Source organism: Notolepis coatsorum (assembly GCF_963971535.1).
Source record: "Notolepis coatsorum genome assembly, chromosome: 6".
NCBI lineage: Eukaryota > Metazoa > Chordata > Actinopteri > Aulopiformes > Paralepididae > Notolepis > Notolepis coatsorum.
Window position 1 is genome coordinate 171,878,118 of NC_140170.1, and position 13,417 is coordinate 171,891,534.

The following is a 13,417-nucleotide window of genomic DNA, read 5'->3' on the forward strand; positions in this document are numbered from 1 at the left end:
GCCTTGTTCCCTCGACCCCCCTTCCGCCATCAGACGCCACTATCTCCGTCATCCCCCAGAATCCTCGGTTCCGCCTAGGCTCAGTCCAGTTAGCCCTCCATATCTCCCTCTGGCAGGACACTGGGCTACATTCTGTTAGCTTTCACAACTGGGGCCTATACAAGGCCTTGGTACACTGTAGATTAGCCCAAAGTGCTAAGCTACACTGGATAGCGGCTCCAGCTCCTGTCCTGGCTGTTCTGTTTGATCTGTATTCATCAGGATCAACACTGGTCTACATCTAGGCCTCTCTGTTCCCAGCTGGCCAGCAATAAGAGAGTCCCAGTATATTCACTCACACACCACCCCTCCCCCTGCCACTCTCTCACACACACACACACGGACACACACACATACCCCCCATCCTCACACACACGCACCAAAATCACACTTCCCCTCTCGTGCTGCACATGACAGCCAGACCAGCAGTTTCTGAAAGGCTCGCACCCTCTATTCAGATAGCGCTTTACACAGACACACACACACACACACACACACACACCCTTACTGTGAGCGATCACCAGACCTATTCTGGGCTTGACCACAGCTCTCCAGGCAGTCAAGAGGTGAGGGACTCTCTCTGTGGACATGGGGACATGGGGACGTCCAGAGGAGTGTGTATGTGGAGGAACGCGGCCGGTCGGCTTTGGACAATTTCACACCAGTGACTTTGAAACTTCGATGGGGGATAATGGCGACAAACACAAACAGGTATGTCTACTACCACGCCGGGACGCTACTGGCAGGTCCAGACGACAGGGCAGGCCGCAGCGGGGCCGCGTGGATCATCCGCCTCGTCTACAACATTCCAGAGCCACAGACTATTAGCCTCAGGTGGCTCATCAAGAGACTGATCTACTGTCAAAGATAATAATAATAATCGTTTAAAAAAAAACACCACTGGAAGGATCCTCACTGTGGGAGTTATCGGTGCTAATTCAGGCTTCTGTCGGGGAACTTGATGTAGTAGAGCGATACTAAGAGAAAGCACTTGCTTTATGTGAAGGAGGGAGGGCAGAAGATAAGGAGAACCAGAAACCACATGGCTACAGGGAGCCAGACTATAGACACTGTGTTATTATGCCTCTGTGCAGCACAAGCACGCCTACTACACATCCTTTTATTTTTATTTTTTTTTACCCTATGTAGGTTGTAGGTGTCGAGCGATAATTCAATATTATTGTTTATCATGTAGGGATCCTGTCGTGATGAAATGTATTATATTGTGAGACCATTGTGCACAATTCTGTCATCTAAATTAATGATGTAACAACCAGATTTCTCTCAGAATGAGATCTTCAATATTTGAGGGGATGTTATTTGAAAATAAATAATAGAGTTTTGGTTCGATGTCACGCAGTTCAATGTGATGAACAGAAATGGAATTTCTGTGAATTTCGGCTAATCTTGCGATCTTGATGCATATTGCGATATATATATATATATATATATAAAAATAATGCATATCACTATAATCATCTGGAATTTATATATATCGATACCGGGGAAATTCCAGATGATTATAGTGATATTGTTTTCATATTGCCCAGTAGGGCTGGGATGATTAATCAAGTTTCAATTTCAATTATGATTTTGTCTTCAAACGATCATGAAAACAAGATAATCCAGATAGAATGATTATTGTGCTACATGCCGTGTTGCTCTCATTTTGTCATGTGTTGTAAATGCAGCGCACTCTTCCTTCACAAACAGTAGCTTCAGCCCGTGTTGAGAGGGAGGGGGGAGCCACGGCACGCTTTTGAAACGTCTTCGTTGTCATATAATGTTCTCAAATCAGTGAGTGATGGTGTGTTTAATAATCGTGATTTCAATATCAATCAAAATAATCATGATTATTACGTTTGCCATAATGGAGCAGCCCTATAGACCGGTATTCTGAAATCATGGGAGAGAGAGAGCGGGGGAGAAAATTAATGATACGCTAATTTCCCAAAAAGTTGGCGTATTCCTTTAAGTGGTTGTAAAGTTACAACTGTGGGGGTGCTGGAGACATGATCCAATAGATTTTTATACGCCCGAGTCTGCTGAACACGGAGAGACCAATCCCAAATCGATTGGCACTTACTATAGTAACTTTTCCACACCCCCTCCCGAACTACGCGGCGCGCAGAGTGATGAACCTAGACCTCTGGACAATCCAGAGAGACTCCGTGGGCAATCTGCGCCTGCGGAGTTCAGGAGTAGATGCGAAAAAGTGACTATAGCTTGGCCAAGAAAGTGCCAATCGATTTGGGACTAGTCTCTCCGTGTTCAGGAGACTCAGGCGTATAAAAGTATATTGGATCATCATGTCTCCAGCACCCCACAGCTAGCTACAACCAGTACCACTTAATGTCAAGGCTCTCATCCACATTCATTCATTTTCTCCCCCCGCTCTCTCTCCCATGAGCTTCAATGTAACGCGGAAGTGCAGTGATCTATTGCCCCCCCCCCCCCCTGCTGAACCTTCACACAGTTAGCTGAAACACATTCACACATTACAGTCAAAGCTGCTCAGCACAACACACACTCTACACGGTTGGCCAACGAGCAGGGGGGTAACATGCCTTGCTCGTGGGTAGAAGACAGATGATAGATGATGGAGGGAACAGAGTTACAGGGATTTGAACCACCGACCGACTGACTTACAACAGATTTGCTAACCTACAGGGAGCTTTCATCACCAGGGACCCGGGGGGCCGGATCAGAGTCCAGTTCATTAGTGTAAAGTTGTGAACAAGGTGTGTACCAGATCAACCAACCGTGGCCCAGGTGAGTCCACTCCAAGAGGTGGTCTGGAGGACGGGTCAAGTGTACTGGCGTACGGTTAGCCATTGAACTGAAGTGTAATCAGGTACGGTTAGCCATTGAACTCAAGTGTACTAGGATACAGTTAGCCATTGAACTGAAGTTAGGTATGGTTAGCCTATGGGGGACCCTGATGTAAACAAGACAACGTCTTTCTCTGGTCTGCATCCCCTTAACAATTGTGTGTATTGAGCCGTACAGTGTATTGTACCCATTCTGCAATCTGTTAAATAAAGTTTTCATTCATTCATTCAGCCATTGAACTGAAGTGTAATCAGGTACGGTTAGCCATTGAACTCAAGTGTACTAGGATACAGTTAGCCATTGAACTCAAGTGTACTAGGGTACATTTAGCCATTGAACTCAAGTGTACTAGCGTACGGTTAGCCATTGAACTCAATTGTACTAGCGCTTGGTTAGTCATTGAACTGAAGTGTAATCAGGTACGGTTAGCCATTGAACTCAAGTGTACTAGGATACAGTTAGCCATTGAACTCAAGTGTACTCAGGTATGGTTAGCCATTGAACTCAAGTGTACTCGGGTACAGTTAGCCATTGAAGCCATTGAACTCAAGTGTACTCGGGTACAGTTAGCCATTGAATTCAAGTGTACTCAGGTACGGTTAGCCATTGAACTCAAGTGTACTCAGGTATGGTTAGCCATTGAACTCAAGTGTACTCAGGTATGGTTAGCCATTGAACTCAAGTGTACTAGGATACAGTTAGCCATTGAACTCAAGTGTACTAGCGTTTGGTTAGTCATTGAACTTGTGTACTAGGGTACAGTAGTTAGCCATTGAACTCAAGTGTACTAGGATACAGTTAGCCATTGATTGAACTCAAGTGTACTAGCGTTTGGTTAGTCATTGAACTCGCGTACTAGGGTACAGTAGTTAGCCATTGAACTCAAGTGTACTCAGTCAACTCAGGTACAGTTAGCCATTGAACTCAAGTGTACTCAGGTACGGAACATCATTCCTAGTGTGGAAGCTGGCTGGCGGGGGAGTGGAGAGAGGGGGGCATGCTCAGGCATGGTACAAAGCAATCATACCTAATATGCAAACACCCTCAGGTTACTACCCCCCCAGAATAGCAGCCCTACGGAGATAACAGTAGGCCCTAAAACTGAATGCCAGGGGACTTTGTGGATGTCTGGTCAACTGTGTCATTATATTGCAACAAGTTTAACCCAATTTCATCACTTTTCCCCTTTGTCATACTTTTTTCTCCCTACGTGTCTTTGCCTTTATTTCCCACAAGTTGCACAACAAGGCCTTCTTGAGCCAGTAGGGGATGTTGGAGGAAGCCTTGCCTTTGTTACTGTGTGCAGTCAGTAGATCACCTTAATGCAAAGTGATTCAACAATGTACACCATATTCTTTTGTCCAGCCAGCCTAAGATTTACCCTCTTCTTATGCTGTGTATGTCTCAACCAACAGAGAGACTACATACATACAAGGCTTACTGGTTGAATTTACACAACTTCTGAAACTCGTAAAGCAAACCTGTCGGTCAAGACGATTACGCTGAGGCTCTATGATGACGCAATGCAATGTTGATCTTTTTTTTGCAATGTTTCCAGTCGAAACTGCACTTATCTATAACCTACGTGTCTGTTCAAGGGGGGTCAATATCTCAATTCAACTACTAGCTAAACTAGTTACAATTGTTGCATTTAAACCAGACAGCATATTTAAAACAGCACTAGCTACTCGGCAACACAGTCCTAATGTTGGATACATTTAGCAACACTATAAGTCATTTATTGTCAACATATTTGGGACGAGGCTGGAAAGAGAAGCCAACTTTAACGTTACGTGTTGTTGTCAGTTTTGTTTGCGTAGCAAGACCAGACAAGACAGATAAGGAACTAACTAACCAGCCAACGTGGCTTTACTATTTCAAATAATATTACAATTTACTATTTCAAAGCTACATCAAAACAATTCATTATCCCCCATTTCAGTTGGATGTCTAATCATTATTAGAAGTGATTACTTAGAATGGGGCTTGTTCTCTTACCTTCTCGGGCTGTCTTTCAGAATGATGCTTCCTAGCACACTGTGCGCGTGCGCAAAGTTTTCCGTGAAAAGGAAGAAAATGTCATTCAGCGGCGCAGCCAATGAGAGGAAAGGAGAAGGAAAACAACCCGCCTCTTATGTTTGTTTTGTAAATAAAGCGTGCGGTCATGCATAATATACTGGCCTACTTTGTTTAAGCTTTCATTTTGTAAAAAGGCAGTGCTTGGATATTTTAAATATACATTTGAAAGATGGTTATGTAAATGATTCGTGACAATAGACCAACTAAACTAAAACCATGTTGAGGCCAAAGGCCAGTTTTCCTGTTAAACCATCAAATCTCATCTATTAGATTAGATTAGATTAGATTAGATTAGATTAGATTATTTATTTAATTTAACCTTTATTTAGCCAGATAAAACATTAAGAACAGGTTTCTTATTTACAATGTCGATCTGGTCCAAGAGGCCCCAACAGGAGTACAAATATACATATATATACATACATACATTATATATATATATATATACATACATACACATACACATACACACCAATAACAAAATAAAAACACAGTTAGGAATCATACACATAAGAAAATAACAAACAAACACATGCATAGCCTATATGTACAAAAGAAATAAACAGGGGAGGATTAAGGGGGGGTGAAAGTATGTGAATGTGTGTGTGTGTGTGTGTGTGTGTGTGTGTGCGTGTGCGTGTGCGTGCGTGTGCGTGCATGTGCATGTAAACAGATGCGTGTGTCTAGGTGCGAGTATGAAGATGAATGAGTGCTTGTATGTTGTGTGTGAGACATGTATGCAAGTGTGAAACTGGGGTATCAGCAAGAGCAGAAGGGATCTACTAAGAGCGTATTGAATATTTTCTTGAAGGCAGTCAGTGAAGTAAGAGCTGTAAGTTTAAGGGTGTCTTGAAAAGCGTTCCAGTCATAAGCTGCTGCAAAGTGAAAGGAGTTTCGGCCGAAGGTGGTCTTGGAGCTTGGGATGTTTAATTTGATGAGTTTGCTTGATCTTGTGCTGTAAGTGCTATGAGAAAGGTGGAGCAGGGAGGAAAGATAAGGTGGGGTCTTACCCAGGATTGTCTTGTAAATGGAGTGGAACCAATGTTGGAGTCGGCGGGTGTGGAGGGAGGGCCAGTCAACCAGTTTGTAAAGGTCACAGTGATGTGTATTAAAGGGTGCATTGGTGGCAAAGCGGATGGCAGAATGGTAAAGAGTGTCCAGTTTGTGTAGAGCCGTCTTTGAAGCCATTTTATAGATGACATCACCATAGTCCAGGATGGGCAAGACAGTCATCTTTACAAAGGTGAGTTTTGCGGAGCGTGTGAAGGAAGCTTTATTACGGAAGAGAAATGCCAGGGAAAGGGAAGAGTCCAGCCAAAGCCCTAGATATTTGTAGGACTTGACAAACTTGACAAATAGTTCGGTGTCATCAGCGCAAAGGATCTTGGGGGGGGCTGGGGGGTTTCTTTTTGCGATCGAATAAAATGCATTTGGTCTTTTTAGTGTTAAGCCGAAGGTGGAGGTTATGAAAGGACTGCTCGATGGAAGTGAGACTGTCTTGAAGAGTGGCGGCCGCGGAATGGAGAGAAGGGCCAGAAGCATACAGGATGGTGTCATCAGCATAAAGGTGGATCCGAGAGTTGCCTGCAGCCTTCGTCACGTCATTAATATAAATGGAGAACAGGGTAGGACCCAAGATTGAGCCCTTTAGTGATGGCAAGTGGCTCAAACAGGATATTCTCTGTCTTGACCGGTTGGATCCGGTTAGTAAGGTAGCTGGCAAACCAGTTGCAGCAGGTGGGGGATAAACCAATGCTAGAGAGCCTCCCCAGAAGGGTCTTGTGGTCCACTGAATCAAATGCCTTGGCTAAGTCTATAAAGCTGGCAACGCAGTGATGATGTCGTCAAGGACCTTAAGGGTGGCTGTGATGCATCCATGGCCAGAACGGAACCCAGATTGAAGATCGGACAGAATATGATTTGTGTTGAGGAAATTATCCATTATTAGATTAGATTAGATTAGATTAAAATGTATTGTCGTCATTATTCAGCACATGTACAGTACAACGAAAAGAAGTTTGGCATCCAACCAGAGTGCAAATGTAAAAGTGCGGTAGTAATATACAATGTACAGATGATTAAACTGGGTATAAAATATATACATTAGTACTTCTGAGTATAGTGCTAATAAGGTGTATGTACAGAGTTGTAGTATTATTAATATGTACAGTGATACAGGTATAAAGACATTATGGTAGTAGTCACCTGGAGGGGAGAGAACAGATGGTGGAGGTAAACGGTACTCTACCCCCCCCCCCCCCCCCCCCCCTCACAGTGAGCTGTGGTGTTCCACAAGGAAGCATACTAGGACCGCTACTGTTCCTAATTTATGCAAATGACATGTCGTCAGCTTGTGACTGCAACTTGTTCCTGTTTGCGGACGACTCAGCCCTGCTGGTCTCATGTCAAGAACAAGTTGCGGGTTGAAAAAACCCTCAGCTCGGAACTAGGCAAAATCTGCATATGGCTCGCTGATAACAAACTATCATTAGACATGGGCAAAACAGAGTCCATTCTCTTCGGTTCAAATAACAAACTCAGCAAGACAGACGGCTTCTCAGTTACAGTGGGTGACAATATTGTCACAAGGAAAGATGAAATTACCTACCTGGGTTCCATCCTAGAGGCAAATATTTCCTGTGACAAAATGGCATCCAATGTAATAAAAAAAGTCAACCAACGAACTAGATTCTTGTACCGGATCTCCTCTCTGGTAAACAAGAATACCCTGAAGACTCTGGCAGGAGCACTCATTCAAGGGTTCTACGACTATGCCTGCACCTCATGGTACCAAAGCACCTCAAAGGCTCTAAAAACAAGATTACAAACATCACAAAACAAACTGGTCAGACTACTACTTGACCTTACCCCTAGAACCCACCTCACCCTTGCCCACTTTGACAACCTATAGGATGGCTTAGAGCAGTGTTTCTCAAAGTGGGGGGCGCAGAGGCATGACAGGGGGGGCCTTGAGATTACATTTTTTTTTCTTTTTTTTACAGAAAAGTGCTATCTGTTGCAGCTGCACTGTTCTCCATGAAAATACCATATTTGGATAAGTTTGACCATTTCTCAAAATCTGAAAATCATTATTTAATAAAACACAGAAAAGGATCACCAAGTTACTCTGGATAAAAAATAACTTTACAGACAACATTGAGACAAAGCTTCCTGACACACTCCATCCAAACTCTTGGAAGAACTCATTGAAATCTCATCTGATACCACCTGGAGAGCTAGTTTCAGAGTGTGGTGCTGAGTACCAAGTATCTCATGATGCAGCAGTTAAGGTGTTGATACCATTCAGCACCACATATCTGTGTGAAGCTGGCTTTTCATGACAGCTCTGAAAACAAAATATAGGGCCAAGTTGAGCCTTGAGGATGACATGCGTGTTGCCTTGTCAAAGACTGACAGCAATAAATACTGTTTGCTTATTTCCTATGTTCGCTTTGTAAATTCCCAGTCACTGAGTGAAGATCTGCTGTTTTGCAAATATGTCAAAAACAGAGCGACAGCTGATGAGCTCTTCAAAATTATTGACAGTTACCTGACAGAACATGGACTGAAATGGGAGAACTGTGTGGGCTTTTGCTCTGACGGTGCGCAGGCCATGGCAGGGAAAAGGAGGGGGCTACAGGCGCTCATCAAGGGGGTCTTGCCAAACGCGCAATGGACGCACTGTAAATTCACAGAGAGGCACCAGCGTCAAGACAGCTTAGCCCTGAGCTGAATGAGGTTTTGACAGAAGTTATAAACGTGGTAAATTTCATCAAAACCCAACCCCTGAAAGCGCGCCTGTTCTCTGCGCTGTGTGAGGAGATGGGAGCTGACCATTCTGCAGTGCTGTTTCACAGCGAGGCAAGGTGGCTCTCGCGAGGGAAGGTGTTGTCAATTTGAAAGGTCACGATATTGGTGTTATTTCAATACATTTAAACATGGCCCATTTCATGACTATTTTGTTGGGGCGAGGGGGGGGGGGGGCAAAATATTTTGGTCCGCCAAAGGGGGGCCTAACAGAAAAAGTTTGAGAAGCACTGGCTTAGAGTATACAACAGATTACAGCAACTTGCAATGGGCCTGGTCTACAAGATACACTATACGACTAAGGTACCCATGTATATGTCAAAATACTTCCCAAAGGTCAGTGAATACCACGACCACAACACCAGAGGAAGCTCAACAAATCATGTTAAACCCAGATTCGGCTCAAACAAGGGACTAAACATGTTTAGCAATTATGCCACATCAATGTGGAACGCCCTACCCAAAGCTGTAAAGGAATGTGAATCCCTACCCACATTCAAAACCGCTCTTAAAGAGCACCTACGGGAGGCTGCAATTCGAAACTAATATACTGGCCTACTTTGTTTAAGCTTTCATTTTGTAAAAAGGCAGTGCTTGGATATTTTAAATATACATTTGAAAGATGGTTATGTAAAAGATTTGTGACAATAGGCCAACTAAACTAAAACCATGTTGAGGCCAAAGGCCAGTTTTCCTGTTAAACCATCAGATCTCATCTATTAGATTAGATTAGATTAGATTAGATTAGATTAGATTAGATTAGATTAGATTAGATTAGATTAGATTATTTATTTAATTTAACCTTTTTAGCCAGATAAAACATTAACACTTTGGTTGCCTAAGGTTAAATTAATGATATACCATAGATTGCCAGCGCTATTTGTCTATGGAGAAAGTCCCCTTCTTTGCAGGGCTATAACTTTTTAAATTCTATTGCTACATTGCCATTATTAGGGCCCATTCAAAGTCCTATATGTATTGTTCATTGTGTAGCAACGTTAAACTTTTTCATTCACATATTCATAGTAAAGTATGGTCTAATGTATAAGTATGTTTTCATCTCTTTCTGCAGCTTTCTCAAGAACGTGATATATAGCCCCAAATGCATTATATTGATGATGAAATACAGTTTGATGGCAATCAGCGCGATATAAAAAATTCCAACTAGACGTACTTCTAGAAGTTACTACACGTCATCTGATGTTGACCGGATGGGCGAGGGGGCGTTTATAATTCCGTGGGCAGCGTTATACCAATCATCTAATGTGGGTCAAATGTTGATAATATCAGTTATTATCGAAGACGGTAACGTTACACGCTGAAACTCACCCCAGTCTCCGAGCGCCGTTGGGCGATCATCGTCGAGTAGAAATTTTATCATTATGGGATATATTATTACCCGGTCCATCTCCAGCTTGTATAATGGTATATACGTCCAAATCATGTTGTTTATCGAGTTATTGGCAATCGATCGCTATGTAGAGTGACGAGCTAGAGTCACGGGACATGTACCGAGTGGCCGGAAGCAATACGGACGTCTAGCAAAACCTCTAGTGCGCTTCCTGTTAAGCGCTTGCGCCGATCGGCCACCAGATGGCGCTCCTGAACCGCCAGAGAGCTCAGTGGGTCCTGCTGGTGGATCTCAGGCCAGCGGAGGGACATTATGAATCCGATCGCAGATTTTTGAAATATTGATATAAAGACGACGTACAGCGTCCCCCGGCAACTTTAGCATGGCCAACAAAGACGTCTAAAGACGGCTCCCGGCACCCAAAGTGTTAAGAACAGGTTTCTTATTTACAATGTCGATCTGGTCCAAGAGGCCCCAACAGGAGTACAAATATACATATATATACATACATACATACATACATACATACATACATTATATATATATATATATATATATATATATATATATATATATATATATATATATATATATATATATAAATGGCTGCTTTTTTATATAGCGCTTTTATCCAAAGCGCTTTACAATTTGTTACTCACATTTTACCCATTCACTCACACATTCACTCACACATTCACACACCGACGGCGGAGGCAACCATGCAAGGTGCCAACCTGCTCATCGGGAGCAATTAGGGGTTAAGTGTCTTGCTCAAGGACACATCGACACGCTGCCCGGGAGGAGCGGGAATCGAACCGGGAACCTCCGGATTGCCAGACGACTGCTCTACCTCCCGAGCCACTGTCGCCCCACCTATATATATATATATATATATATATATATATATATATATATATATATATATATATATATATATATATATATATATATATATATATATATATATATATATATATATATATATATATATATATATATATATACATACATACACATACACACCAATAACAAAATAAAAACACAGTTAAGAATCATACACATAAGCAAATAACAAACAAACACATGCACAGCCTATGTACAAAAGAAATAAACAGGGGAGGATTAGGGGGGGGGTGAAAGTATGTGAATGTGTGTGTGTGTGTGTGTGTGTGTGTGTGTGTGTGTGTGTGTGTGTGTGTGTGTGTGTGTGTGTGTGTGTGTGTGTGTGTGTGTGTGTGTGTGTGTGTGTGTGTGTGTGTGTGTGTGTGTGTGTGTGTGTGTGTGTGTGTGTGTGTGTGTGTGTGTGTGTGTGTGTGTGTGCGTGTGTGTGCGTGCATGTGCATGTAAACAGATGCGTGTGTCTAGGTGCGAGTATGAAGATGAATGAGTGCTTGTATGTTGTGTGTGAGACATGTATGCAAGTGTGAAACTGGGGTATCAGCAAGAGCAGAAGGGATCTACTAAGAGCGTATTGAGTATTTTCTTGAAGGCAGTCAGTGAAGTAAGAGCTGTAAGTTTAAGGGTGTCTTGAAAAGCGTTCCAGTTATAAGCTGCTGCAAAGTGAAAGGAGTTTTGGCCGAAGGTGGTCTTGGAGCTTGGGATGTTTAATTTGATGAGTTTGCTTGATCTTGTGCTGTAAGTGCTATGAGAAAGGTGGAGCAGGGAGGAAAGATAAGGTGGGGTCTTGCCCAGGATTGTCTTGTAAATGGAGTGGAACCAATGTTGGAGTCGGCGGGTGTGGAGGGAGGGCCAGTCAACCAGTTTGTAAAGGTCACAGTGATGTGTATTAAAGGGTGCATTGGTGGCAAAGCGGATGGCAGAATGGTAAAGAGTGTCCAGTTTGTGTAGAGCCGTCTTTGAAGCCATTTTATAGATGACATCACCATAGTCCAGGATGGGCAAGACAGTCATCTTTACAAAGGTGAGTTTTGCGGAGCGTGTGAAGGAAGCTTTATTACGGAAGAGAAATGCCAGGGAAAGGGAAGAGTCCAGCCAAAGCCCTAGATATTTGTAGGACTTGACAAACTTGACAAACAGTTCGGTGTCATCAGCGCAAAGGATCTTGGGGGGGGCTGGGGGGTTTCTTTTTGCGATCGAATAAGATGCATTTGGTCTTTTTAGTGTTAAGCCGAAGGTGGAGGTTATGAAAGGACTGCTCGATGGAAGTGAGACTGTCTTGAAGAGTGGAGGCCGCGGAATGGAGAGAAGGGCCAGAAGCATACAGGATGGTGTCATCAGCATAAAGGTGGATCCGAGAGTTGCCTGCAGCCTTCGTCACGTCATTAATATAAATGGAGAACAGGGTAGGACCCAAGATTGAGCCCTTTAGTGATGGCAAGTGGCTCAAACAGGATATTCTCTGTCTTGACCGGTTGGATCCGGTTAGTAAGGTGAATGAATGAATGAATGAAAACTTTATTTAACAGATTGCAGAATGGGTACAATACAGTACGGCTCAATACATACAATTGTTAAGGGGATGCAGACCTGAGAAAGACGTTTGTCTTGTTTCCATCAGGGTCCCCCATTTTCAATTCATATAGACATTTATGACATACATAACATACATGACATTTATGGCATAGGGACATATAGGTATTTAGTACTGATACATTTGTGACATAGGCGGTATTCAAATATACAGTACTGTTACCCCTAGATCCTGACAGAGTATATACATATGATGGGGAGGGGACTGTACATTAGGAGGGGGTGGGTGGGTGGGAGGGGAATATACATACGGCGGGGAGGGAATATATACATGCGGTGGGGAGGAGACTGTCTATTAGGAGGTGGTGGGGGTTTTGGGCATTTACGGTGGCCAGTTTCGAATTGCAGCCTCCCGTAGGTGCTCTTTAAGGGCGGTTTTGAATGTGGGCAGGGATTCACATTCCTTTACAGCTTTGGGTAGGGCGTTCCACATTGTTGTGGCATAATTGCGAAACGTGTTTAGTCCCTTGTTTGAGCCGAATCTGGGTTTAACATGATTTGTTGAGCTTCCTCTGGTGTAGTGGTTGTGGTATTCACTGACCTTTGGGAAGTATTTTGACATGTACATGGGCACCCCGGTCGTATAGTGTATCTTGTAGACCAGGCCCATTGCAAGTTGCTGTACTCTGTCGTCTACTCTAAGCCATCCTAGGTTGGCAAAGTGGGCAGGGGTGAGGTGGGTTCTGGGGTTCAGGTCAAGTAGTAGTCTGACCAGTTTGTTTTGTGATGTTTGTAATTTTGTTTTAAGCGCCTTTGAGGTGCTTTGGTACCATGAGGTGCACGCATAGTCATAGTACCCTTGAATGAGTGCTCCTGCCA

At 43.3% G+C, this 13,417-nt stretch overlaps 2 protein-coding genes across 2 annotated transcripts in view; one reads left to right on the forward strand and one right to left on the reverse strand.

Moving 5' to 3' along the window:
- The window catches only part of LOC311230982 (phosphatidate phosphatase LPIN2), a 51,786-nt gene extending 46,889 nt beyond the window's left edge, over positions 1 to 4,897 (reverse strand). Inside the window, exon 1 of the mRNA XM_084317442.1 lies at positions 4,870 to 4,897. The gene's annotated coding sequence lies outside the window, so the exon portion shown is untranslated. The remainder of the gene's footprint in view (positions 1 to 4,869) is intronic.
- LOC311230983 (large ribosomal subunit protein uL10-like) overlaps positions 659 to 13,417 on the forward strand; it is a 30,116-nt gene continuing 17,357 nt past the window's right edge. Inside the window, exon 1 of the mRNA XM_084317443.1 lies at positions 659 to 750. Within this exon, the coding sequence (XP_084173569.1) occupies positions 721 to 750 (30 nt within the window). The 5' untranslated portion in view covers positions 659 to 720. The remainder of the gene's footprint in view (positions 751 to 13,417) is intronic.